The sequence below is a fragment of the Lepus europaeus genome, chromosome 16 (genome assembly GCF_033115175.1).
Source record: "Lepus europaeus isolate LE1 chromosome 16, mLepTim1.pri, whole genome shotgun sequence".
Lineage (NCBI taxonomy): Eukaryota > Metazoa > Chordata > Mammalia > Lagomorpha > Leporidae > Lepus > Lepus europaeus.
This window is the reverse complement of record NC_084842.1, coordinates 21,072,423-21,096,679: the sequence shown is the minus strand read 5'-3', so window position 1 is coordinate 21,096,679 and position 24,257 is coordinate 21,072,423. Positions and strand designations below refer to the sequence as shown.

The 24,257-nt window shown below is 39.3% G+C and overlaps 1 protein-coding gene and 1 pseudogene across 22 annotated transcripts in view; both read right to left on the bottom strand.

Moving 5' to 3' along the window:
• The window catches only part of PCM1 (pericentriolar material 1), a 107,969-nt gene that overhangs the window by 31,985 nt on the left and 51,727 nt on the right, over positions 1–24,257 (bottom strand). For 14 of the 22 annotated variants that reach the window (XM_062213332.1, XM_062213335.1, XM_062213329.1 and 11 more), the window contains 7 exons: positions 22,406–22,609; positions 20,554–20,773; positions 20,307–20,452; positions 19,681–19,871; positions 17,365–17,536; positions 16,057–16,415; positions 2,890–3,054 (listed from right to left, as the gene is read on the bottom strand). In XM_062213332.1, the coding sequence (XP_062069316.1) occupies positions 2,890–3,054; positions 16,057–16,415; positions 17,365–17,536; positions 19,681–19,871; positions 20,307–20,452; positions 20,554–20,773; positions 22,406–22,609 (1,457 nt within the window). The remainder of the gene's footprint in view (positions 1–2,889; positions 3,055–16,056; positions 16,416–17,364; positions 17,537–19,680; positions 19,872–20,306; positions 20,453–20,553; positions 20,774–22,405; positions 22,610–24,257) is intronic. The other 8 variants (XM_062213333.1, XM_062213336.1, XM_062213324.1 and 5 more) reach the window with 2 other exon arrangements.
• On the bottom strand, positions 5,547–9,385 carry LOC133775439 (RING finger protein 11-like; annotated as a pseudogene).

The window sequence follows — 24,257 nt, the reverse complement described above, 5'->3', positions numbered from 1 at the left end:
AAAGGTGAGGAACCTCTACTAACATTTTGATGCATTTTCTTCCAGTCTTTTTCATTCATATTTTTCTTTACTCTTAGTTGGATTCATATTGTTTAGACTACACTAAATCCTGACTTTTCTCCTATTTGTTTCCTTAGGATGGATTTCTATGAGTGAAATTACTGGATTAAGGGCATGATTTCTGAAGCTTTCCAGAGAAATTTTACTAGCACTTTATCCAGTATGGGGGTGGGGGAGGGAGGTGCCTTCTCTATGATTCCTGATCTGAAAAATGGAAATAAAACCAACTCAGAATAACAAGGCTCAAAGAAGATGTGTAAATAATTCCTTAAGTAATTTTATACATTTCTTAATGAAAAAGTGGCTTTAATACACCTGCTGTTAACCATTTTCACCAAGGCTCTTACTTGATAACTGAGATCATGAGTCTGAGTCTACATTTACTGGCTCCTTCTCCATGTTTCTCTGAGATACTCTTTAGGATCAGGAAAGTACCAGTACTTATTTAAACTGAAATGGTGACAGATAAACATGTCTCCATTATTCAGTAACACTTACTGATAGCCTACCATTTATCAGAGGTTATTCTAACATTTAAATACAAATATGAAACATATCTGCTGCCAAGGGATACTAACAGTTAAACAGATAAATATTACATAATGTGATACAGGCAACAAAACAGGTTTTCACAGGCTACAACAGAAACAAAAAGGAGAATGGGCAAACTATCTTTAGCTCGGATACACACAAAATTTCAGGGTTCCAGAATTAAAATTTTATCTAAGAGTTCACTAGTAAAAAGGGTTTACCCGGGACAAAAAGACTTGAAGCAGACAGAGTAACTGTTTAGTTGAGAAATGACAAAACAGCTATGGGGAAAACTCAGTTCAGGGTTACCGAAAGAATGAAGTTTGGGGCTGGCATTGTGGCACAGGAGGTTAAACTCCTGCCTGTGGCACCAGCATCCCATACAGGCACTGGCTCAAGTCCCAGCTGCTCATCTTCCGATCCAGCTCAAAGCAGTGGAAGATGGCCCAAGTGCTTGGGACCCTGCACCCACGTGGGAGACCTGGAAGAAACTTCTGGCTCCTGATCTGCCCAGCTTCAGCAGTTGAGGCCATTTGGGGAGTGAACCATTGGATAGAAGACCTCTCTTTCTCTCTCAAATAAATAAATAAATCTTTAAAAAAAAAAAAAAAATGATGTTCAAGGAGCCAACATTGCTGTGTAGTGAGTAGTCATCACTTGCAACACCACAATCCCATATGGGTACTGGTTTTTGTCCCGGATGCTCTACTTCCAAACCAGCTCCCTGCTGATGCTGAGAAAAGCAGCAGAGGATGGTCCAAGTGCTTGGGCCCCTTCTACCCACGTGGGAGGCCCAAATGAAACTTCTGGCTCCTGGCTTCAGCCTGGCCCACCAGGCCATTGCAGCCATTTGGGGAATGAAACAGCGAGGGGAAGATCTCTAACTCTGACTTTCAAATAAATAAGTAATTTTTTTTTTTTTAAAGATTTATCTGAAAGACAGCTACAGAGAGAGAGAGAGCTCTTCCATCTGCTGGTTCACTCCCCAGACAGCTGGAGCTGTGCCAATCCGAAGCCAGGAGCCAAGGACTTAGGCCATCTTGCTTTCTTTTCTTTTTTTTTTTTTTTTATTTTGACAGAGTTATAGAAAGAGAGAGACAAAGGTCTTCCTTCAGTTGGTTCACCCCCTAAATGGCCGCTACAGCTGGAGTTACGCCGATCCAAAGCCAGGAGCCAGGTGCTTCTTCCTGGTCTCCCATGTGAGTGCAGGCACCCAAGCACTTGGGCCACAGCAGAGAGAGAGCTGGACTGGAAGAGGAGCAGCCGGGACTAGAACCCGGCACCCATATGGGATGTTGGTGCTGCAAGCGGAGGATTAGCCAAGTGAGCTACGGCACTGGCCCCAGCCCTGGCCATCTTTCACTGCTATCCCAGGCTACAGCAGAGAGCTGGATCAAAGAGGAACAGCCGGGACCAGAACTAGTGCCCATATGGGATGCTGGCACTGCAGGCCAGGGCTTTAACCCGCTGTGCCACAGCACTGGCCCCAATAAATAAATCTTAAAAAAAAAAACAAAAACAAAACAACAAAACAAAACAAAAAAACAGGATAAAGTTCAAGGCAGTAAGTGACAGAGTTTGGAGAGGAAAGAAGGAACCAAATCCCTGAAGGTCATATGTATTACACATTAAGGTACTCAGACTTTGTCTTATAGACACTGTGAAGCCAAGGTTTTAAACATAGTGTTATAATTTTAGATCTAATTCTTTAGATAATATTTTCAGAATTTCAAACTAGGAGTTCCATATTAATGCCAACTACTCTACTTGTTTAGAAAGAATTGTATTAGGGGGCATGTGTTGTGGCATAATGGGTTAAGCCTCAGCCTGCAAAGCTGGTATCTCATATGGGCACTGATTTGCATCCTGACTGGCTACACTTCCAATCCAGCTCCTTGCTAATGCGCCTACAGGCAGCAGAGCATGGCCCAAGCCCTTGGGCCCCTCACCCATGTGGGATACCCGGATGAAGTTCCTGGCTTTGGCTGGTTCAGCCCTGGCTGTTGTAGCCATTTGGGGAGTGAACCAGCAAATGGATGATTTCTCTCTCTTTGTAATTCTTTCAAATAAATAAAGTCTTTATATATAAAAAAGTATTAGAATGTGTAAAAAACTAGAATCAACAAAAATTATTTCTAATTTATATTTGTTGGCATCAAGGAATGTGTACCATAATCTCTAGTGTAAAACTTTGCCTATGATAGAAATGTGATAGACCAGTTTTAAAACTTGCTTTAATATAGCTTTTCAAATCTATGATGAACTCCTTAAATTAAAGCAAACCAAAAAAGAACATACCTGAAGATATTTCTGTAGACCTACTATATTTTATTATTTTTTCCAGCTGCTCATGATTCTTTCTGCTGAATACTTTTGCTTGAACAGGCTCTTCAGTCTGGGCTGAATGTCTGTTCCTACTTTTGCAAGGTTCACATGTGCTAGACATACTGGCACTTTCATACCCTTGAGTAAAAAAAGTGACAACTATTAACAGTTGCAACTAACTCAGACTGAAAGGGAAATTGACTTCCATAGTGAGATAGTACAGGTAACTCAATTTAAAATGTTATGAAGGTTGGTATAAACAGAATACAAAACAGCAAATAATATTGCCTTGAAGGTATCTTTTCAATAATTTTGGAAGCATGGCATAAGTAATAAATTCTAACACTTCTTGGTTTTTTGATGACTGTCTTAACATGTATGTCCTAACTCAAAGCATGGTATATGGCAGACTTTATACAACCCAAATTCTCTGGCAGCATCAAGTTAACAATTATTCAATATTACTATTTACAAGAAAGAATTTAATCAGTATAAATATCCATAGCAGCTGTAAGAGCAATGGACATCAAATATATCTGATTTCTTATTATACCTTTTGTGTATCATGCCTTGGTTTAAAAGGTCTTATCCACCTATAGGTTTATACATACTTGTATATCCTACTCAATTTTTCTCCTAATTGGGTATTTTTTTTTTTTTGCATTTTTTTGGTATGGTACAAGGCAGGAATTGAACCTTTTTTTTTTTGTTGTTCTACATGTATAATTGGTTATACCTACCCCCTTCATACTAAATTAAACTGCACATTGATCAATATATCAAATCATTATATTTAATTTTACTTTTGAATATTCTTTCTGTTCTTTTAGCCAGAGAATTTATATAATGTTTAATTATCTGGTAAGGTAAGTCCCACCTAGTTTCTCTTCTTTTCTAGACTATTAGACCTGTGTCTTTCCACATAAGCACTGAGATTTTTTTCTTCCAAATTTGCTTTATGCAATTGGATAGAAATTAATGAACAGAAATTTAACCAAGATACATATAATAATTTAATAGAACCTGATAATCTAATTTCACTCAATCTTTCTCAAATTCATCTTTAAGTCTTTCCATCATGGGACTCACAAGGAATTAACTAACTTATGGATACTACAGTTGAATGTCAAATCTTCAAAATACTGATAACACACTAAAGTCCTCTATAATGTTATTATAAAGAACCTTCAAGATATTTGTCTTTTGAATTCAGAAAACTGTTACAGTCAAATATTCAACTCAGTATAAACTAGCAATTCCTTTGTTGAGACAGTTTCTCCTTTTGCTAACAAATGATTTTTAGCTGTATTATCATTGAGTTAACAAATAAGTCACCTTTGAGTACATAAGGAAAAACAAACACACTAAATACAACATTACTACCACATCATTATCAGACCATCTCTACCACTAACACTTCAGAAGCTTAGAGACTTAGAATACTACATTAACGGCAATAAAAAGATAAAGGAGAAATTCCTTCTTTTTTGAGATCCCAACTATGAATTCGGGTGGTTATACAAATTCTGCATTTGTGTGCAAACATGAAACACATTTATCTTGAATCTCTCTGCTTTGACTCATCAGTTAGCAAGCAGGACTTAATAAATACCTTCCCAAGAAACAAAGACTGAGATGTGTTTTATATAGCTTCAATAACCTCAGCATTATAGTTATGGGAGATACAGTATCCTTTTGCTGTGGTTCAAGACAATAGGGAAGGTGGTTACAGGAAAGAGAATAAATCAAAATTGTCACAACTGAGAAACTACTCTCAGTTAAATTTCACCACGGTGCCACATTCATTTTTATATAAGCACTAGTGGCTTAATTCAATAAATCAGAAATCTTAATATTTAAAATTTACCTTGACTTTAAATTACCACCATATTAACAACCAAAATAAATACATAAAACACAAAGGAGATGGTAATATTAAACACCACTTTGCTAAAATTGGTTTCTTGACACTTACATCTCAGATTTTCTTTTTAAATAGAAAAGTGATAGTGCATCTCAGTTTGCTTACAAGCTAGGAGACCACTTTGAATTCTGCATTTCCCAACTGCAAACAAAATATAGCACTTGTAATATTTATAAATAAATTGGTTTTCAAGCACAAGAGCCAGCCCTAACAATAATTAATACATTATATAAAAATATCTAAGGCAATTAATTCCATCTCCAGTGGAAAAAAAAGAACTGTACAAACAAGCTTAAAACTACTTGTTTTGGTGCCAATGTTATAAAATGTAGCTTTTACTAAAACTTTAACCCAAATGTCAGCAACTTTAAAGAACAATCTGAGTAGGGTTGGGGGGTAGAGAGAGGAGAATGTTATTTCATTTAGGAAAAGTAGCCACTATCTTTTTTTCCTAATCTTTAACACACACAATTTAAACATATGCAGCTGCTCTAACACTTTACACAATTTCTATGTACTGAAGCAATAACAAGATCTAAATACAATTATATTTTTAAACATGAAGTCAAGGCTTTACGTTAAAAATACCATCCTACTTTCCCCCGTAGTTTCTTAAATACCACAAACTTTCCCCAACATCTGCAGCCATCCAGGATCTTTGGGCTCAGTGACAAAAGATCAAACCACCAAAACGATATACTTGAAGTTAGAGGTGAGACCCTGGCTCAGTCTCTCAGGATGAAAGCAGTGCTGCATCAACTGGCTCCATGCAGGAGAGAACATGTGAAGGACCTCATCAACCAGTTATTAATATAGTCCAGGTGAGAGATGTGCATACATGGCAGAAATTGAACTGTGTAGCCATAAACAAAGTCCATCATATAGATCATACACTCTGGATCTTTTTCTCTAATTCAGCTCTTTCAGGCTCATAAACTCATTAAGGTAGATGCTGTGTAAGGCCTATTCTTTAAGCTATCCTAATTTGTTTCTCTTCAGTCAGCTGAGTTGCTAGGTGAATGTTGGAAGACAGACTGGAATAGGAGCTTGTTCCTAATATGGTGGCAGTGGCATCTGATCAGGCTCTGTCCCCCCCACCAAAATAACCCAGACAGACTCATGAAGCAGAGAGATGTCATAGGAGGTGCGGGATTTGAGGCAGTTCCTTATCTTCTGGGGCAGGGGTGTGTGGTCTTTAAATTCTTCTGACAATCTTCAGGATTTTGTTCAATTTCAAAGCAACCCATGGGAATTAAAAATTGGTATCAAATTTTATTATTTATTCTCTTTAGAGAGAATTTATACCTAATAATTTTAGGTATTCCCATCTAAGAACACAGTTATGTTTTTACATTTAACCAATGTTCTTCAAAAATCTTTTTTTAAACATCTAATACTTTCCTTGTTAAATTTACTTCTAAAGTTTTACTTCCACTCAATAGCACTGAGTATTGCTACAAGAACATCTTCTCATTTCTGTTGAATGTTAGTATAATACAGAAAAATATCTGCACACTTACTTTATAACCAGTCACTCTAACAGTTACCTCATTAACTTCAGTAGCTATTTTCTAACATCTGTTTTTGGATCTCTTAGTGTAAACAAATAATATTAGAAAAAAAATGTTGCATTGGTTTTGTTTTTTCCCAGTATTTCAGTTACTCAATTTCTTATCATAATGCTTTCTAAACAATGTTAAATGGGGTCCCTATTGTGGCATAGCAGGCAAAGCTGCCGCCTGCAGAGCTGGCATCCCATATGGGCACTGAGTTGAGTCCCGGCCGCTCCACTTCTGATCCAGCTCCCATCTGGTGTGCCTGGGAAAGCAGTGGAAGATGGCCCGAGTACTTGGGCCCCTGCACCCCTGGGGGAGACTTGAAGGAAACAACTGGCTTCAGATTGGCCCACTCCCATCTTATGTGGCCATTTGGGGAGTGAGCTCGTGGATGGAAGATCTCTCTCTGTCCCTCCCTCTTTCTGTAACTCTGCCTTTCAAATAAAATGAAAAAATCTTTAAAAAAAAATGCTAAATGGTAGCATAGTAGAAAGGGGATCCCTGTTCAGTTCCTAATTTTGACAGAAACAGCTTTGGAGTATTTTCATATACAATGGTGTCTGTGACTGACCATGGCTAACAGCCTTAATTATTATCTTGGAATAACTGCCTTCTTATGTCCATATTAAAATTTTCATTAGGAATGACTTTGACTTTTTATTTAATACACTGCTAGACTTATATGACTTTTGTCTTTTTTATATAATTATGTTGATATTTTCAGATAAAAAGTCATGATTATATTTCTAAAATAAACTCTAGTGATAATAGCCTAATTTTTTTTGATACACTGGCAGATCCAATTTGCTAATACTTTATATTTACTTTTCAGTTTATATTAGTGAGATAGATCTGTTTTCTTTATTGCACTGCTACCTCTCCTCTATATCTTCCCCTATTTAAGGATAACTCTACCGCCTGCGGCGCTGGCACCCCAGGATCTAATCCTGGTTGGGGCACCGGATTCTGTCCCAGTTGCTCCTCTTCCAGTCTAGCTCTCTGCTGTGGCCCAGTAGTGCAGTGGAGGATGGCCCAAGTGCTTCTTGGGCCCTGCACCCGCATGGGAGACCAGAAGGCAGCAACTGGCTCCTGGCTTCGGATCGGCGCAGCGTGCCGGCCATGGCGGCCATTTGGGGGGTGAACCAACGGACAAAGGAAGACCTTTCTCTGTCTCTCACTAACTCTGCCTGTCAAAAAAAAAAAGGGGGGGGGGGGATAACTCTATTCTGATTCATATGTTGCTTCGGTTAGTTTTCCTCAGGATACACCAATGTCTTCTTTCCACCCTGACAAGTGAAGGGCCTCTTGGATGAGTACAAATTCCTGAGCTGAAGTCCTTTTGTGATTGTGTATGTCTAGGTTGCTCCACTTTTCTTTTACTTCTACTTGTGTGTTAAGATTGCCTGGTGTCAGTTTTGATCGTTTCCTTTTTATGTAACTTTTTTCATGTGTAAGGTTATGAGACTCTGGCTTTTCCCCTGGAATTCAGAAACTGCACCTATGTATACATAAGTGTATGTGTGTCCTCCAGTCCTGCTTGGAAAAAACAGCCAGCTGTTCTGACATAAAGTCTCAAGTCTTTCATCTCCTTTATTACATATTTAATTACTGCTTCTCCACCTGCTTCTTCTCCTTGAGAACTCCTTGTATATCAGATCTCCAAGATTTGCCCTTATGCCTCTAATCTTCCCTCTTGATTTCATCTCTAGGTACTTTTTGCTGTTTTTCCTTGGTTTTCTAGGTCAGTTATTTGGGACTTAATAAGACCTGTCCTCTTCTACAAATAATCTAAACATCAGAAATGAAAGTCATTTTTTCTGATTCTACATTTTTTCTGATTCTAAAGAATATATGTTACAACTGAATTTGTTTACATGCCCTTTTTATTTTGTTCAAGTGTATATTTCCTTCAATAAATCCTTTTTTTTTTTTTACCAGGTTTTGCCTCTTTTAGTGGTCTGCTTCTTACTCTTCTGACTCCAGGTCCTTCTTACATGCACTGTTATATTCACTGGCCTGGTCAGGACTCTGATCTACATCCTTAGAGCTGGACTCAAATATTGAGTAGCCTGAATGGTGGTACAATCAGAGTACATGGAAATCCCTTCCCTATGGTCAAGCAACATTCTGGCAAGCAAGTTGTCCTTCCCATCAAGAGAGTATTTGTTTAGTCTCTTCAGCTGCAAAGGAAAATATTCTATCCCAGGCTGGAGTAGGAAGGACTAATTCCTGCTTCTTCAATAATAACAGCTCTTACCACTAGCAGCTGGAAGTGGCAAAACATGACTGCTCTTAGAGGTTGAGGGGAAAGTCAAAAACAGGAGGGGCTGCAAGGATCTCCTCCAACAAATCTTTCTCCTGAACCAGGGAGCACTGATGTTTGTCCAGACACTGAAAGAGCCGGTAGAACCTAATGCTCTGCTACTTACAGCCTCCAGATCACAGCAGCTGCTCTGCTTAATAATAACTAAGTTCAAGTCTCAGGGAAGAGTTATGGAGAAAACAGCAGAGGAAACTACACAAATTGGAGGAACACAGTGGATCTACATGGAAGGTGAGGACGTGTACAACTTTGACCCCCAAAAGTTGAGAGCCTCCACACCAGTGTTGAGAGTGAGGTGAGACTGTAGCAGCCCAAGCCACTGTGAAGAGAATGCAAAAAGAGCCTAGAGGGAATCTGGCCAGGAGCCTGGTGAAGGATAGTGTACCTGCCAAACTAGAGGAGAAAACACAAAGCAGGGGCACTTTTCTCTCTCCCCGATCAAACTGCGAAGACATCCTTTAATAAGCTGTCAGGGAGCAGGCGCCATTCTGGACATAACATAACAGCTGCGCCAGCTCATGTCCATGACCACAAGCCAAGCGGAGACTAATGAGTCTGGTGGGAATAACAGACTGGGCTGGGTACTCAGGACTGTGGGAAGCTTGTGTGCTGGGACTGTGAAAACACTGAAGCTGTGTGGGAGAGCTCACGGTGAGGCTGGGACATTAAGCAGTCATTGTGGGAAGCACCTCACAATAGAAGCTTCCTGGTTAGCTGGTGAGGGACATTGCTGGGGAAATCTGAGCTTATAGTGAGGACTGCCCAGATCCTTTGTGTGGTCTTTGTGGCTAAGCGGACAAAATAATATAATCACTGGGGCTAGTGCCCAGGCATTGGACTCCTTGAGAGGGGCTCAGCTGAATCTATGCCTGCAGACAAGAAACCTCCCCTCTGATTTAAAAAAAAAAAAAAAAAAAAAGGAGATTTACTGATACAAACCTGGGTGTGTCACCTCAGACACGCCACACCCTCCACCCTGGAGCACTGGACAGAACTCCCTAGCCACACCCACTACACACCTCTAGGTATTCCCTGAAAGCAGATACTCTACTAATCCACTCAGACATAGTCCAAAGATAAAAGCCACCAAAGCGAGAAAATCAAAGAAACAAATGAGTATCCCCACAAATGCTAAAAAAATGCACCAATCCAAGAAACAAGAATAAGGAAGACAATATGACACCCCCAAAAGAAAATATCTCATACTAGATTGTGAGGATGAGACTGAAGAAATGCCAGAAATGGAATTCAAAAATTTGATCATATGATTATTTAGAAATAACCAGAAGCAATGCATGAGCTAAGGAAATCCATACATGACCTGAAAGAAAATTTCTCCCACGAAATTGAGATCTTGAAGAGAAATCAAAATGAAATCTTGGAAATGAAGAACTCAAAAAGGCAAATAAAAAATACAGTGGAAACCCTTAACAACAGAGTTGGTGAAGCAGAAGAAGGACTATCTGACTTACAAGACAAAGCACAGGAAAATATATGGTCAGACCAAACACAAGAAGAAATTAGAAAACTAAAACACACTGTTGGTAACCTATAGGATACTATTAAACGACCTAACACATGGGTTCCAGTAGTTCCTGAAGGCATGGAAAGAGAGAAGAATTAGAAGGCCTTTTCAGTGAAATCACTACAAAATTTCCCCAATTTGGAGAAAGAAAGAGACATCCACGTATAGGAAGCACATAGAATTCCTAATAGATATGAACAGAAAAGATCTTCATCATGGCACACTGTAATCAAGCTCTCCATAGTAAAACAGAAAGATTATAAAATTTGCATGAGAGAAATGCCAGATTACTTTCAGAGGATCTCCAATTGGACTCACAAACTTCTCATCAGAAACACTACAGGCAAGGAGAGAATGGTGCGATGTATTCAAAGTCTTAGGAGAAAGGAACTGTCAACAAGGATACTATACCCTGTAAAGCTCTCATTTACAAATGAAGGTGAAATAAAGACCTTCCATGACAAACAGAACTGAAAGAATTTGTCACCATATGTCTAGCTCTGCAGAAGATGCTTAAGGATGTGCTGCACAGAAACACGGTCATCACTACGAAAGAAGGTAAAGGAAGGAAAGCTCCCAGTAAAAGTACAAAGGAAATCCAAAGTAAAAAATAGGAATATTTATGGAAAAATGGCAGGGCAAAACTGTTACTTATCAATCGTCACCTTGAATGTAAATGGCCACAACTCTCCAATTAAAAGAGACTGGCTGAATGGATTAAAAAACATAACCCATCTATTTGCTTCTCACAAAAAACACATCTCACCAACAAAGATGCATGCAGACTGAAAGTCAAAGAATGGAAAAAGATATTCTATGCTAACAGAAACAAACAAAAAGCTGCTGAAGCCATCCTAATATCAGACAAAATAGACTTTAACACAAAAATAAAAAGAATGAGAAATTACTATGAAGAGCTGTATGCCAACAAACAGGGAAACCTAGAAAAATGGATAGATTCCTGGACACACACAACCTACCTATATTGAGCCATGAAGACATAGAAAACCTAAACAGACCCATAACCAAGACAGAAATTGAATCAGTAATAAAGACCCTCCTAAAAATGAAAGGCTCATGGCCAGATGGTTTCGCTGCTGAATTCTACCAGACATTTAAAGAAGAACTAACTCCACTTCTTCTCAAGTTACTCAAAACAACTGAGAGGGAATTCTCCCAAATTCTTTCTATGAAGCCAGCATCACCTTAATTCCTAAACCTGAGAAAGATGCAACAGAGAAAGAAAACTGCAGACCAATTTCCCTGATGAACATAGACACAAAAACCCTCAACAAAATTCTAACCAATTGAATCCAACAACACATCAGAAAGATCATCCACCCAGACCAAGTGGGATTTATCCCTTGTATGCAGGGATGGTTCAACATCCGCAAATCAATGTGACACATCACATTAACAAACTGAACAGAAACCATATGATTATCTCGATACAGAAAAAACGTTTGATAAAATCCAATGCCCTTTCATGATGAAAATGCTAAGCAAATTGGGTATAGAAGGAACATTCCTCAACACAATCAAGGCCCTTTATGACAAACTCACGGCAAGGGTCCTACTGAATGAGGAAAAGTTGGAAGCATTCCCACTGAGATCCAGAACCAGACAATGATGTTCACTCTTGTCATGGCTATTCAGTATAGTCCTGGAAGTTTTAACCAGAATCATTAGGCAAGAAATAAAATCAAAGGGATTCAAATTGGGAAAGAGAAAGTCAAACTCTCCCTATTTGCAGTTGACATGACTATAAAGTAGCAGGATATAAAATCAATACATAATTATCAACAGCCTTTGTATACAAAGACAATGCCAAGGCTGAGAATGAACTTCTGAGATCAATCTCATTGATAATAGCTATAAAAAAGAATCAAATACCTTGGAACAAATTTAACCAAGAATGTCAAAGATCTGTACAATGAGAATTACAAAACATTAAAGAAAGAAACAGAAGAAGACACAAAAAAAAATGAAAAAATTTTTCATATTCATGGATTGGAAGAATCTACATCATCAAAATATCCTTCCAAAAGCAATTTACAGATTCAATGCGATACCAATCAAAACACCAAATAAATTCTCAGATCTAGTAAAAGTGATGCTGAAATTCACATGGAAACACAGGAGACCTCGAGTAGCTAAAACAATCTTACACATCAAAAACAAAACTGGAGGCATCACAATACCAGATTTCAAGACATACTACAAGTCAGTTATAATCAAAACAGCCTGCTACTGAAACTAAAACAGATGGATAGATCAATGGAACAGAATAGAAATGCCAGAAATAAATCCAATCATCTGCAACCAACTTATATTTGATCAAGGAGCTAAAACCAATCCCTGGAGCAAGAACAGTCTCAAGAAATTGTATTGGGAAAACTGGATTTCCACATACAAAAGTATCAAGCAGGACCCCCTACCTTGCACCTTACACAAAAATCCATTCAAAATAGACAAAAGGCCTCAATCTATGACTTGCTACCATCAAATTATTAGAAAACATTGGAGAAACCCTGCAAGACACTGGCACAAGCAAAGAGTTCTTGGAACAGATCCCAGAGGCACAGGCAATCAAAGCCAAAATTAACAAATATGTTTACAACAAATTGAGAAGCTTCTGTACTGCAAAAGAAACACTCAGGAAAGTGAAGAGGCAACTGACAGAATGGGAGAAATGATTTACAAATCATGCAACTGATAAAGGATAAATAAACAGAATATATAAAGTGATCAAAAAACTCAACAACAGCAAACAATCCAGTCAAGAAGTGGGCAAAGAGCTTAAACAGATATTTCTCAAAAGAGGAAATCCAGAAAGCCTACAGACACATGAAAAAATGCTCAGGATCATTAGCCATCAGGGAGATGCAAATCAAAACCACAATGAGGTTTCACCTCACCCTAGTTAGAATGGCTTTTGTACAGAAATCAACAAACAAATGGTGGCAAGGATGTGGGGAAAAAGGTACCCTAATCCACTGTTGGTGGGAATGTAAACTGGTAAACCATTACAGAAGTCACTTTGGAGATACCTCAGAAATGTGAATATAGACCTACCATATAACCCAGTCATCCCACTCCTGGGAATTTACCCAAGGGAAATGAAATCAGCAAATAAAGAGTTATCTGCACCCCCCATGTTTGCTGCAGCTCAATTCACAATATATAAACATGGAATCACCCTAAGTGCCCATCAACTGAAGACTGGATAAAGAAATCTTAGATATGTACCCTATGGAATACCACACAGCAGTAAAAAAAAAAAAAAAAAAAAAAAAAAAAGAATCTGGTCATTTGCAACAAAATGGAGGAATCTGGAAAACATCATACTTAGTGATATAAGCCAGTCCCAAAGAGACAAATACCACATATTCTTCCTGATATGTGATAACTAACACAACACCTAAAAGGAAATCTGTAGAAGTGAAATTGACACTTTGAGAAGCAATGACTTGAATAGCCTTGTCTTGACTGGAAGCCAGGAGTCTTGATGAAGTCTTGATGAAGCCAGGAGCTTCATCTGGGTCTCCTATATGGATGCATGGGCCCAGGCTTGGGTCATCTTCCAATGTTTTCCCAGGTGCATTAGCAGGAAGATGGATCAGAAGTGGAAGAGCAGGGACGCCAACCAGTTCCCATATGGGACGCCTACATGACAGGCAATGGCTTTAACCACTATGCCACAAGACCAGCCCCTAATATTAGGCACTAAAGTACCAGCTCAGAGCAACCTCTTTAGGCCACAGCCAAAAAAATCTATCTCTTGCTAACTTAACAGGTATTCATCAGCTGTAATGTTCCAGAATTAGCTAGTAAAACCATTTTAAACCAGTACTAGACTTCAGTATGTTTACCATAAGTCAGGAAATCTATTTTTAAAAAAATAGGTATGGGGTCTAGCATTGTGATGTAGCAGGTAAGGCTGCCACTTGTAATGCCAGCATCCCATATGGGCACCGGTTTGAGTTCTAGCTGCTCTATTTCCAATCGAGCTCCCTGCTACCATGCCTAGGAAAGCAGCACAAGATGCTTCAAGTGCTTGGACCCCTGTTACCACATAGGAGACCAGTAAGAAGCTCCTGGCTCCAGCCGCTGCAGCCATTTGGGAAGTGAACCAGTGGATGGAAGATCCCCCTCTCTTTCTCTTCTGTAACTCTGCCTTTCAAATAAATAAAATAAACCTTTTTTTAAAAAAGGTATACAATTAACACTACAAAGAGAACTTTAATATGACACTCAACGTCAAACCTGGTAAATGCCACTCTTAGGATCATTGGTTACTATCCTCACTCTGTCTTTTATGACCTTGTCTAAATATGATCAGTCGGCAAACTTGGAAGGCTTCCATAGCCTTGGCAACTCATGACGACAGCCTAGGGTGGTTACTGGCGCCATAAACTAGAGTGTCAATTTGTTGGGTCAACAACAGGAGCCACTGTGCACTTGCTCCTCATGTGGGATCTCTGTCCTTAATGTGCTGTACATTTTGATTTAATGCTCTAACTAGTACTCAAACAGTATGTTTCACTTTGTGTTTCTATGTGGGTGCAAACTGTTGAAATCTTTATACTAAATTGATCTTCTGTATATAAAGAGAATTGAAAATGAATCTTGATGTAAATGGAAGGGGAGAGGGAGCGGGAGAGGGGAGGGTTGCAGGTGGGAGGGAAGTTATGGGAGGGGGAAGCTATTGTAATCCATAAGCTGTACACTGGAAATTTATATTCATTAAATAAAAGTTAAAAAAAAAATTCAATAAAATGTGGCTTTAGTTACTGAAGGACTAAAAGCAAACCTGTTTTAAAACTGGTTTCATGGGGCCGGCACTGTGGTGTAGTGGGTAAAACCACTGCTTGTAGTGCCAGCATCCCATATGGGTGCCAGTTTGAGTCCTGGCTGCTCCACTTCCTATCCAGCTCTCTGCTATGGCCTGGGAAAGCAGTAGAAGATGGCCCAAGTCCTTGGGTTCCTGCACCCACATGGGAGACCCAGGAGAAGCTCCTGGCTTCTGGCTTTGGATCGGTGCAGCTCCAGCTGTTGCATCCAGTTGGGGAGTGAACCAGCGGATGGAAGGCCTCTCTCTGCCTTTTATTCTCTGTGTAACTCTGACTTTCAAATAAATAAATAAATCTTTACCAAAAAAAAAAAAAAGGTTCCACATGATATTCAAAAGTTGCACGTATTTAGAAGTCCATATATTTTTAAATCAACCATCCAAGAAGCTAACGAGAAATTAAGACTAAAGAGATGGATGCAGGGCAGCATTGTGGTGTAGCAGGTACCGCCACCAGAGCCACCAGCATGCCATATAGGCACCTGTTTGTGTACAAGCTGTTCCACTATGACCTAACTTTCTGCTAATGGCCTTGGAAAAGCAACGGGAGACCCATAAGAAGCTCCTGGCAACTGGACTGGGTGGCAGCCATCAGAGGAGTAAACCAGCAATGGACGATCTCCATCCTGTAACTGACTTTCAAATAAAATAAACAAATAAATAAACAAATTTAAAAAAAAATTAGATGTAGTACCTGATCTAACATTAAAAGAAAGAATATTGAGACTTGGGAATTTTGGCAATTTTCAGCAACCTAAAAAATTAAGATAACATCTGAGCTCACAGTAATCACATATACCGGAAACAAGAAACTTTTAAGAAGTGCAAAAAAAAAAAGGAATGCCATGTTTTAAAATGTTTACATTTAAAAAAATTATAAAATTAACCAAAAATGATTTTGATAGGCCTAGAAAAGTGCTAACCCATCTATACATACTGAAATTAAATACTAATACTTACCAATATTTTTAACTCTGCTTTTCAGCTGAGTAGAATTCCTCTTCTTACTCTTTGACTTGGGAGTTTTATCTTTAGATGCCAGGCTGGCCTGTGCAGACGCTTTTCTCGTTTTGAATGTCTTGGTTACTGTCGTTGGATCTACTGGATCAGGCATACTGCTAAAGCTTTCTAATGACTCTTCATCAAATTGGCGTCTTCTCCTGTTTGTATCCAATTGATTTTTGCGGTTACTATTCGTAGTTTTCTCTACAGACACTGCAAATCCAGTCTTGATAAACGGTTTTTCCACTTCCCCTTCTTGGTCATATAACCATGGTGTCCTACTGTTTTCCATCTCCTCTTCAGACTGTTTTTGATTCCTTGTTAAAATAAGTTTTTTAAAATTATAGATTCCTCAATTTACTAAAAACTCCAGATATAGTTTACTGAATAGATTCAGGGGAATAAAACTGTCAATGCCTCATAAAATATATTTACAAAAATATGCATTAAATATGCAAATAGTACACAGGTTAATACCACAAATTACTTTAAACTTTAACTTTGGATTATTCTCACTAAATCAATTTTTTATTGACAAAAGTTACAAATCAAAGTTCTAAAACTCAAGATGAAATGGGTGGGAAAAAAAAAAGGAGGGGGCTGGTGCTGTGGCATAGTAGACTAAGCCTCTGCCTGCGGTGCTAACATCCTGTATGGGCACCAGTTTGTGTCCCGGATGCTTCTCTTTCGATCCAGCTCTCTGCTTATGGCCTAGAAAAGCAGCAGAAGATGGCCCAAGTGCTTGGGCCTCTGCACCCATGTGGGAGACCAGAAGAAGCTCCTGGCGCTTGGCTTCAGTTTGGCCCAGCTCTGTCCATCATGGCCTTTTGGGGAGTGAATCAGCGGATGGAAGACCTCTCTCTTTGTCTCTCTCTCTCTCTCTCTCTGTCATCCTACCTCTCAAATATATAAAATCTTAAAAAAAAAAAAAAGGAGGATGGAACACACATGTTAAAAGAAGAGCTAAGAAAGAGCTGTAGTAGAGGAACTGGCAACATGCAATATTCTGTATCACCTAAAGCAATTCAAACAGAACCAGAATTTGTGAAATTCTGACCATTCTAACAGTAATTTAATACTCCACTTGCTAAGTAGAATTTAGTACTATTGGTTCGGTGCAATATCCCAAATTTTATCTGCTCAATACTGGCACCCCTTAATATTTACTAAGTATTCATTATTCATCTTAGTCTGGGAGAAAACAGGCAAAGTTAAATAGTTCTGTAAGATTTCTTAGAACAATGAATTATGTTCACAATCAAGTACCTTTGTTTTTCTGCTCCAATGGAAGAACTGCTTTCAAAAGGTTTTGGAAAAGCCATATACTCTGTTTTCCCTGCAGGATTCTGGGCTAACGGTTGCTGCTGTTCAGTAGGTGTAGAAATATTCTGAGGGAAATCTCCAAAATTAGAAGGAAATAAAGGGCTGAAATTCATACCTAATAAATAAAAACAGTGGGTAAGAGAACAATAAAAGAGTATCTTTAGACTTAAAATGAAATACAGTTTTAATTAAATATGCCTTTCAAATCCACCAAAACAAATTGTTCAATATTCATTTATTTAATCACTCTTTACCTCTCAATTTTCAGCACCAACAATACAGAGATGTCTAATTAAGAATTAAAAGTCAGAAATGACATTCAGCAAATTAATACTGGATGCTACACTACTGTAGGCAATTTAACTGTTAATTAATACTTGAAACAATGTTATGAAATTGATCTCAAGTCTGCGTAACTCCAAAGCTTATGTTCTTTCCATTTCGATTAGGTAAAGTAGAACATAATTAAATACTTAACAAATAGTGCTACCTATCAAGAAGTATTTGCAATGGACTACAAACAACTTGGGGAGAAAAATCAGGAAGGATTCACAAAACAGCCAGTTTATGAAGCACAGTCAATATAAGTTTGGCATGGATACAAAGCATGTAACAGTGGAAGAGAATACTATATGCAATTTCTTATTACTTAAAAGTCTACTCAAATAATATTTGCTGCCAATATAAAGAACTAAAAAACTTCTTAAATTTTTTAATGCCAGTGACTTAAAAATTCTGTTAAGGGGCAGGTGCTGTGGTGAAGCAGGTAAAGCTGCTGCCTGCAACACCAACCGCCCATATGGGTGCCAGTCTGAGTCCCAGCTGCTCCTCTTCTGATGCAGCTCCCTGCTAATGTCCCTGTGAAAGCAGCAGAGAAAGTGCTTGGGTCCTTGCAACTATGTGGGAAACCCAGAAGCGCCTGGTTCCTGCTTTCGGGCTGGCCAGCTTTGGTCATTGAGGCCATTTGGGGAGTGAACCAAAGGCTGAAAGAGCTCTCTCTCTCTTTCCCCCTCTCTCTGTAATTCTGACTTCAAGTAAATCTTAAAAACAAAAACAAAAACAAAAACCCTAATAAGAAATCACACTGTGGGAGGCAAGCATTTGGGGCAGGAGTCAAAGATGCCACTTCATTTTTTTTTTTTTTTTCTTTTATTTTTGACAGGCAGAGTGGACAGTGAGAGAGAGAGAGACAGAGAGAAAGGTCTTCCTTTTGCCGTTGGTTCACCCTCCAATGGCCGCCGCGGTAGCGCGCTGCGGCCAGCGCACCGCGCTGTTCCGATGGCAGGAGCCAGGTGCTTCTCCTGGTCTCCCATGGGGTGCAGAGCCCAAACACTTGGGCTATCCTCCACTGCACTCCCTGGCCACAGCAGAGAGCTGGCCTGGAAGAGGGGCAACCGGGACAGGATCAGTGCCCCGACCGGGACTAGAACCCGGTGTGCCGGCGCCGCAAGGCGGAGGATTAGCCTGTTGAGCCACGGCGCCGGCCAAGATGCCACTTCAAACACCCACATCCCACAGTGGAGTGCATTGGTTTGAGTCCTGGCTCTGTTTCTGATCTGATTCCAGATTCTTGTTAATGCTCACCCTAGGAGGCACCAGGTAGTGGTGCAAGCAGTTGGGTGCCTATTACCCATGTGGGAAACCCAGACTGAGTTCCTGGCTCCTGGGTTAGGTCTGGCCTTCCCAGCTGTTGTGGACATTTGGGGAATTTCTCTATCTCTGTTCCTATCTCTCTCTTCCACATAAATAAATAATTTTTTAATAAATATACTCAGGTATAGATACTCATATTTACAAATCTCCCCAACTTTTTTCTCCTCCTATATAACCTGATAAACACTTTCAACTCCTCCTCCTTCATGGTTCACTTCATATAACTGTCACTTAACTTATTCACTCTACTTCTACCATCTTTTCTATTATTTCTCTCTTTATGCCTACTGCCAATATCTTATGTCAGATCCAGCTCTCTGCTATGGCCTAGGAAAGCAGTAGAAGACGGCCAACCACTTGGGCTTCCACATGAGAGACCCAAAGAAGCTCCTGGCTCCGGATTGGCTCAGCTCAGGCCATTGCAGCCATTTGGGGAATAAACCAGTGGATGTACGACCTCTCTCCCTCTCTCTCCCTCCCTCTCTTCCTCTCCCTCTACCTTTCTCTGTAACTTTCAAATAAATAAAACAAATCTTAAAAAAAAATAAACAAATTATACTCTCAATTTGCATTTATTTATTTTCCCTTTAGGTTTTAGTTACCTACCTGGTGCAAATGATGAAAAGTTAGTAAACCCAGGTAGATTAAACAGATTTACAGGCTGTGCTGGAAAGCTGAAAGGACAAAATAAACTAGGAGAAGGAGGGTGTGGCACACTATTGCCCCTATCCTTGCTTCCACGTTTTTCTGGATGCTGATTTTGTTGGCGCATAAGTTCATTTAGCATTTGTTTCAACCTACAAAATGTAAGCAGTCAATAATTTAAATAGCAGTTATATTACCATCTATAAAATGTACACTCAGATGAAATTTAAATATGAAATTATTTAATAGCATGCAGAACAGACTGACCACTTTAATACACTACAATAAATATTCACTTGCTCTGCAGGCTTAATTTAATAACCTAGCCTTTGAAATAAAAACTGTTAGCATTTCTGTCAGATAATCAGTATGAGGAACTATCTGCTTATTTATAGATTTATTTATGTGGTATAATTTACATACAATTCATGCAAGTAAGTATATAATTAGATAAAATTTTTTTCAAGTCAAATCCACAGTATTACAAGAGAACATCAGGCAAATCGCTGCTTATAAAATTATTAGATGATAGTGAATATTTGAGTATTAGCATTTACTATACAGTCTCAATACTTTAAAGAAATTACCTCTGAACATTATTCTGTTGCCACGTTAGTTGAGTATAGCACTGGTTTAACTGGTGCATTATAAGGTGCACTTGAGGAGATGCAACATTGCTGGGCATAACACTGTAAGGACCTGTCAGAAGAGTTTGTAGCAGACAAGACAGAGTCTATTGAAAGAAAAATTTGGGTAACAGTTACTGATGACTGGCGAAAAAATTGTTTTGCTTCAAAGATGAAGGTAAAATTTTATTTTCCTAAGAAATCTTACCTGCTGGTCTTGCATCAAAGTCTGACAAATATTAACACTGAAGTCAAGTTGTTTCTTTAGTTGATTAATTTGTTCTTGCCATTGTTCTTTCTCTTCTACATAAGAGAGCTCTGACACCCAACGAAGATTTTCTTGTCTTTGTGTACTGATATTCTGTTGCCTTGTCTTGGCTAAAGGACGATAATTTCCATCTGTTGAAAAAGGGCGATTGTTCTTCCATCTAACACAATATTAAAAGCATTAAGTCATTATATGTAATAAATTAGTTTTTAAAATACAACAATAAACCCTGATATACCCTGGTCTATGAGTCAGTAGTCTCCTTAAAGTTCAAAGGATTTAAACAGTATTAATAAATAGAGGGAGGAAAATTCTAGATTTCTAGCCTCGGACAACTATTACTTTTTTTTTTTTTTAAAGATTTATTTATTTATTTGAAAGAGTTACACAGAGAGAGGAGACGCAGGGAAAGAGAAAGAGAGAGAAAGAGGGGTCTTCCATCCGCTGGTTCACTCCCCAGTTGGCCTCAGTGGCCAGAGCTGAACCAATCCGTAGCCAGGAGCCAGGAGCTTCTGCCGGGTCTCCCACGCGGGTGCAGGGGCCCAAGGACTTGGGCCATCTTCTACTGCTTTTCCAGGCCACAGCAGAGAGCTGGATTGGAAGTGGAACAGCTGGGACTTGAACCAGTGACCATAGAGGATGCTGGCACTGCAGGCAGGTGGCTTTATCTGCTATGCCACAACATCGGCCCCTATCACTTTTCATTTACGTTTTTATTCAACAGCTCACACAATTCTGTATTCTGAAAAATTACTGTATCACAAGCACTTTTCCATTTTTCCTTCTTTTAGGTTTAGCCACATTCCACTCCATTATTAAGTAGAACTATTTAACTACTTAACCATATTTCACTGACAAAATTTCACTGTTCACAGATCTTTTTTCACTATCTACAATTTTTCACTTTTGCTTAATGCACAAAACATGAGCAAAGATGAGCACATAAAGATATTAATCTTGATCCAGTCTAGCTGAGATCTGCAGCAACACCCTTGTGGTAAATTAAAAATGTATGTAGTCTTTATCCCTGGCTCATGGCACAGAGCTCCTAAACCCTAGTGGTCTTGCCAGTGATAGGGTAGGGTCATTTGATATTCCTGACAGACCCCCTTCAACCACACTTCAGGCTGTGCTAATGAGGTGACTCTTGCAGGAACCCAGCTGGCTTCACAATGGAATACGGTGATCACCAGAAAAACCAGTAAGGTTATTTGAGGGTTAGAACTTTGAGATCCATCTCCCTGACCTGCAGAGAAGAGAGAGGGGCCCCAGACTGAATCCTATCACCAATGGCTAATGATTTATCAATCATGTCTGTAAAGACACTGCCCTAAAAACCTCTAAGCTCAGAGAGCTTCCAGGCTGACGAACACATCTCTGCTGGGAGAGTAGTGTGACTAAAGAGGGCATGAAGCTTTGAACACAGGCCCACCTCATACACTGCCCTATGCACACCTTCCATTTTGCTGTTCCTCAGTTGGGTCCTTTACAATAAAAAAGCGTATCAGGTGTTACCTTGACTTGTTTTAGTGAATTATCAAACCCAAAGAAAAGTAATGGGAACTCCCAAATCTGTAGCCAAGTCAAACATAAGTAAGGGTACCAGGACCTGAAACTGGCATCCTAAGTGGAGGCAATCCATAAAGACTAAGTCTCTTTACTTATGGGGTGTGAACTACCTATGAATACTGTTACAAATGAATTGAAATGTAGGACACTTGGATTGGAGAACTGCAGAATTGCTTGGTTCAGAAAGACAAATCAAGCAAAAAATGTTAACACTGAAACTAACCTATTCTTAGTTTCCTTTACATTATACGTGTTATGATTGACACTGTTAGGAGGATATATAGCAAAGTTATCATTGGAACTGGCATCTTGCTCTTCTTCCTCCTCGTCTTCATCTGTGCGAACAATTCCTTCAGAAAGGTACCCATCTTCATCTCCTTCTTCATCTAGTGCACACTGGGTAGAACCTCCCCAAGTTGCCATTGTTCTAGTGATTAAGAGACATAAAACAGATGTCATTCTGGAGATGAACTAAATACTTTGCCACTTACTAAAGCCAGACATTGTAGCAACCATAAAAGGGCACTTCAAAAAGTTTGTGGAAAATGGAATAAAACCATAAGTCTACTCTGATGCAAAAAAAAAAAAAAAAAAAAAAAATCTGAAATCCATGAATGTGAGGGATCCTCTTAAAACTCATGAAAGGGGCCGGCGCTGTAGCACAGTGGGTTAAAGCCCCAGCCTGCAGTGCTGGCATCCCATATGGGCACCGGTTTGAGTCCCGGACGCTCCTCTTCCGATTCAGCTCTCTGCTATGGCCTGAGAAAGCAGTGGAAGATGGCTCCTGGCTTCGGATCAGCTCAGCTCTGGCCATTGTGGTCATTTAGGAAGTGAACCAACAGAATGGAAGACTTCTCTCTCTCTCTGGCTCTCTCTACGTAACTTTCAAATAAATAAAATAATTCTTAAAAAAAAAAAACACCAAAAAACTCATGAAAAATGATGGGGCTGGCGCTGTGGCATAGCGAGTAAAGCCTCTATCTGCAGTGCCGGCATCCCACATGGGTGCCAGTTCAAGCCCCGGCTGCTCCACTTCCAATCCAGCTTTCTGCTATGGCCTGGGAAAGCAGTGGAAGACAGCCCAAGTCCTTGGGCCCCTGCACCCGCGTGGGAAGATCAGGAGAAAGCTTGTGGCTCCCGGCTTCTGATTGGCACAGCTCCAGCTGTTGAGGCCAATTGGGGAGTGAACCAGTGAATGGAAGACCCTCCTCTCTCTGCCTCTCCTCTCTCTGTGTAACTCTTTCAAATAAATAAATAAATCTTTAAAAAGCATGAAAAATGAACATTTCGAAATAATTATGCATGGATTTCAACTTATTAGCATCAAAATAAACTCATCCTTAATTCAAGTTTCAACAAACTTTTTGAGGTATTCTCGAATATGTACACGTGTATATAAAATTTCATGTATTCACAGTAACTATAAAATGACTGGTAATCACTTTACTGTTGTTATAGAATGTTTAATTTGCCTTCCACAAACCAATTCTTCAAATTAATACAGTTATCTATCTCAGAGAACACTTTTCCTAAAATAAAACCCTTAGACTTTCAACATTTTTGTGAAACGACAGTTTTTTTCTAGATCAATGCTATCCAAAAGAATTTCCTGCAATAGTGGTAACGATCTACAACAGTTACAGTAGACATTAGGCATACATAGCTACTGAGCACTTAAAATATGGCTGATAATGACTAGGAAAATGAAACATTAATTTCATTTGATGTTATTCTAAAAAGACACCTAAACAGAGTGGCTACCATTATGGAAACTACAACTCCAGACCCAAAGTTCTGAACCCAGAGCCCTGTAAAATAACAGATGTGTCAGGGGGTTGCATTATGGCGCAGTGGTTTAAGCCAGTGCTTGAGGCCAGCATCCTATATCAGAGTGCTACTCTGATTCAGATCCTGCTTCCTGCTAATGTGCTTAGGAAAGCAGTATGTGGGCTCTTGCTTCCCATGTTGGAGACCTAAATGGAGTTTCCAGCTATGGGCTTTGGTCTGGTCCAGACCTGGCTGTTTTGGCCCTTTGGGGAGTTAGCCAGCAAATGAAGATCTCTTTCTCTTTCTCT